Source organism: Saccostrea cucullata, unplaced genomic scaffold, assembly GCF_032062105.1.
Source record: "Saccostrea cucullata isolate Sc308-1 unplaced genomic scaffold, CSIRO_AGI_Scuc_v1 ctg15959, whole genome shotgun sequence".
NCBI classification, from domain to species: domain Eukaryota; kingdom Metazoa; phylum Mollusca; class Bivalvia; order Ostreida; family Ostreidae; genus Saccostrea; species Saccostrea cuccullata.
Window position 1 is genome coordinate 7,047 of NW_026940990.1, and position 2,988 is coordinate 10,034.

At 33.3% G+C, this 2,988-nt stretch overlaps 1 protein-coding gene across 1 annotated transcript; it reads left to right on the forward strand.

Annotated features, from left to right (window-relative positions):
• The first annotated feature begins 1,369 nt into the window (after positions 1–1,369).
• LOC134256790 (uncharacterized) lies at positions 1,370–2,390 on the forward strand. The gene is made up of 2 exons (XM_062739459.1): positions 1,370–1,527; positions 1,685–2,390. Exons 1-2 carry the CDS (start codon positions 1,370–1,372, stop codon positions 2,388–2,390), a joined length of 864 nt encoding a protein of 287 aa, XP_062595443.1.
• Positions 2,391–2,988: the final 598 nt, after the last annotated feature.

Here is a 2,988-nt window from a genome sequence, read left to right on the forward strand (position 1 = left end):
TTTGACTAAAGCCTAAGATGTTTCATGATCCCATAGCTCAGTCTTCCAACAAACTGTTGGTATACAGGTGTTCACTGATTGCGCAACTTTATTAGCCGACATTTTCAAATAATTTTTATTCTAATCAGATTGATATCTATATTAAACAGAATTAATTCAAAGATTTTCCACATGAGAAAAAGAAAGCATTTGACATGGCATTCAAAGTGACAGTAATATGATTCGTCGACGTATTATCAATTAACAATATCACTACGTCCACTAATATTAATATAGCACTTTGATATATATCTCAGTGAACTTAAAATTAAAGGCGCCACAGATTCTGACACATATGATTCATTTTGGATTTCTTTATAGAAAAAGAATTTTTGCAAAATGTTATGTTACGTGATGTTTTTATCATCGACTTCCTTTACTTATGAAATAACATTCCCTTTTTCATCTGCAGTTGGGGTTTATGTGTCAGAGTTGATTAGAAAGAGATGAGCATGAATTCATATGAACAATTTGTAAAACATGACGTAATGTTGACAAACAAGTTGATGAAATATGAATATCAACCATCTCGATTAAGGTCATTCTTTTACAAATGAAGTTCTATATTCTTTCATTAATTCGAAGGACAATCGTCCTGCTAATCGTTAAGCCATTATTTCACACTGAATTGTCTGCGACCTTTTCCCGTTTTTTAATCATGACTCAGAGCACACAAAATTTAGGAACGGCTAAGAAAAATGGGATACTTACATTGTCAGAGCATCGGATCCCATCTCTGATGTTTTGTTCTCCTTGTTTGCTCCTGATTTGTTAGTTTAGATTGACTTTAGCATGAGGAGTTACCATTATCTTTATGATCCGTACGAACTGAAAAATGAAAAGACTTTGGTCAAATTTTAAGAGGACATTAAAATGTATAAAAAATTCTTTTTTTTCAATTTTCATCCATTTTTTTTATTTGTTGAGCATATAGCTTTATATTAAAGAAATTTGCGTCTATAAAACTCGAATTCCTTTAAAATACATAATTTGTAAAACAAAGTGGATTATAAGTGATATGGTATTAATTTTAAATATTAAACTGTTTATAAACATGTAGTATGTCAAACGTTCTGTCTCAATTCAATGCTATCTGGTCATAAAAAAAACTTAATATTTGATCAAGAAATTGCTTAAATGATCTACTTATGTTTGAAAATATTTTCAATTGATAATACGTAATACCAACTAAATATTTTCTACTTCTTTGAAATAATTGAAACCATTTATAGAAATAAGTGCAATTGAAAAACATATTTCTTTTCTTTCATGCTATATCTTGAATGTAATTTTTTATTATTATAGAACCCCCTTACTATTGGTCGCAATCATGCAGATCTTTCGTCTTTTGCTGTTTGTGTTGCTGCTGGTCTTAATTGTTGACCTTCAGGCTGACGTAGGGGATGATGCAGCAAAGGCAACAGAGGTTGTAAAAGCTGGAATTGAGGCAACCAATGCTATAACTGAAATTGTGTCGGACGTCAAGAAGTTTGCTAAATTCTCTAAAGTAATGGGTAAAGTTGCTCCGTTTTTGGCTCTTATTGGACCAATTATGGATATCATAACCATATTTCTCCCGAAACAAGAGGATCCAACCTTGACCTACTTAAAAGAACAGTTTTCGAAAGTAGATTCAAATTTTCAGAAATATGGAAAGGCTTTTTACCGAAGTAACAAACCTCATTAAATCAAAGGGTCTAAAGTCGCAGTTTTCTGCAATTGAACAAAATATTCACGCTTTGTCACATCGCCTACATATGTTAATATCAGCTCCTAAAGATGCTGTCAATGGGCAAAAGTCGCGCTTTATTAAGGCATTCGAGGTCAGTTATCAGAGTGCAGCTCAAAAGATATATAACGGTATTATGACAAAACGATCTTTTACAGACAATATTCCAGATGAAGCAATGGCATATACAAATTACGATCGTAAAAAGATGCAGTCGGTAATGGCTGGATGTACCGCGCTTCTCATGACAGCCGTGAAGATTAATTTAGCGTATTTGGAGCTCACAAACAGGAAAGCCTCCTATAAAATGGAAAAAACAATATGGGAGGCAAACATCAAGAAAGTCCTACAGAAAGGAAAATGTGTGGATAAGAAAGTTGCTAATGCGTGGGAAACTCAAAAGACGGAAGATTTGAAAATGCTTTCTGCACAGCACAAAGATGATAATCACGCTCAATTTGCAAAACGATTGTACGATTTCTACACGAAAAAATATTACTGGAGGGATTGGGTCGTCATCGTATACAACAAAATGGCTGAATCATGGAAAGGAAATAATGGTCATGGTTTTAAGCTCTTGGAGGGGATAAATATATTAACAAAGACGGAAGGAATGTTTTAACATCAAGCGTACCAAAAGAAAAAAACAGAAGATAAACGTATGGCATTACCAAGGGCAAATGAACCATGTTAGAACTGAAACTGTAGTTTGGGGGGTTCATTATGCTTGGTCTGCACAATCTGTTATTGATCATCTTAATAGGATTAAGAGGGTCTGATGTATGCCTGACAGCCACCGTTTCTGACAGAGAGGGCGCTCAGGTCCATAGTGCCCCTGGCCGTTTAGCCTACAAGTGGAAATACTTTTATAACATGTACATCTTCGGCTAAAATGTTTAAGACATATCTTTCTTTTATCAAATAAAAACAATGCAATTGACTTTTCTATTTAACACCCATTCTCAATATAAGGGCTCAAATGATGTCGCCTCATTTTCATTTAAAAGAAATGCCACTGATGTAATTTTTAAATCAACATTATAAATAGTCATATAACAATGAATAAGAATTCATATAATTATCGATCTGAAAGGGTATTTAAGGAGTTCCAAATTCAAATATAGTAGCCTATTTGAAATGTACGTTACTGTCGCCGAGGCAAATATTATTCTGAATCCCCTCTGTGTAATATATAGTTTTGATTCTCAAGTAAAAATTTT

What these genes read in the sequence shown, in the direction of transcription:
- LOC134256790 (XM_062739459.1), top strand. Translation starts at nt 1,370, where the DNA reads ATGCAGATCTTTCGTCTTTTGCTGTTTGTGTTGCTGCTGGTCTTAATT. An exon ending in ATTGTGTCGGACGTCAAGAA is followed by an intron (nt 1,528 to 1,684) that starts GTTTGCTAAATT and finishes TCAAATTTTCAG; the next exon opens with AAATATGGAAAGGCTTTTTA.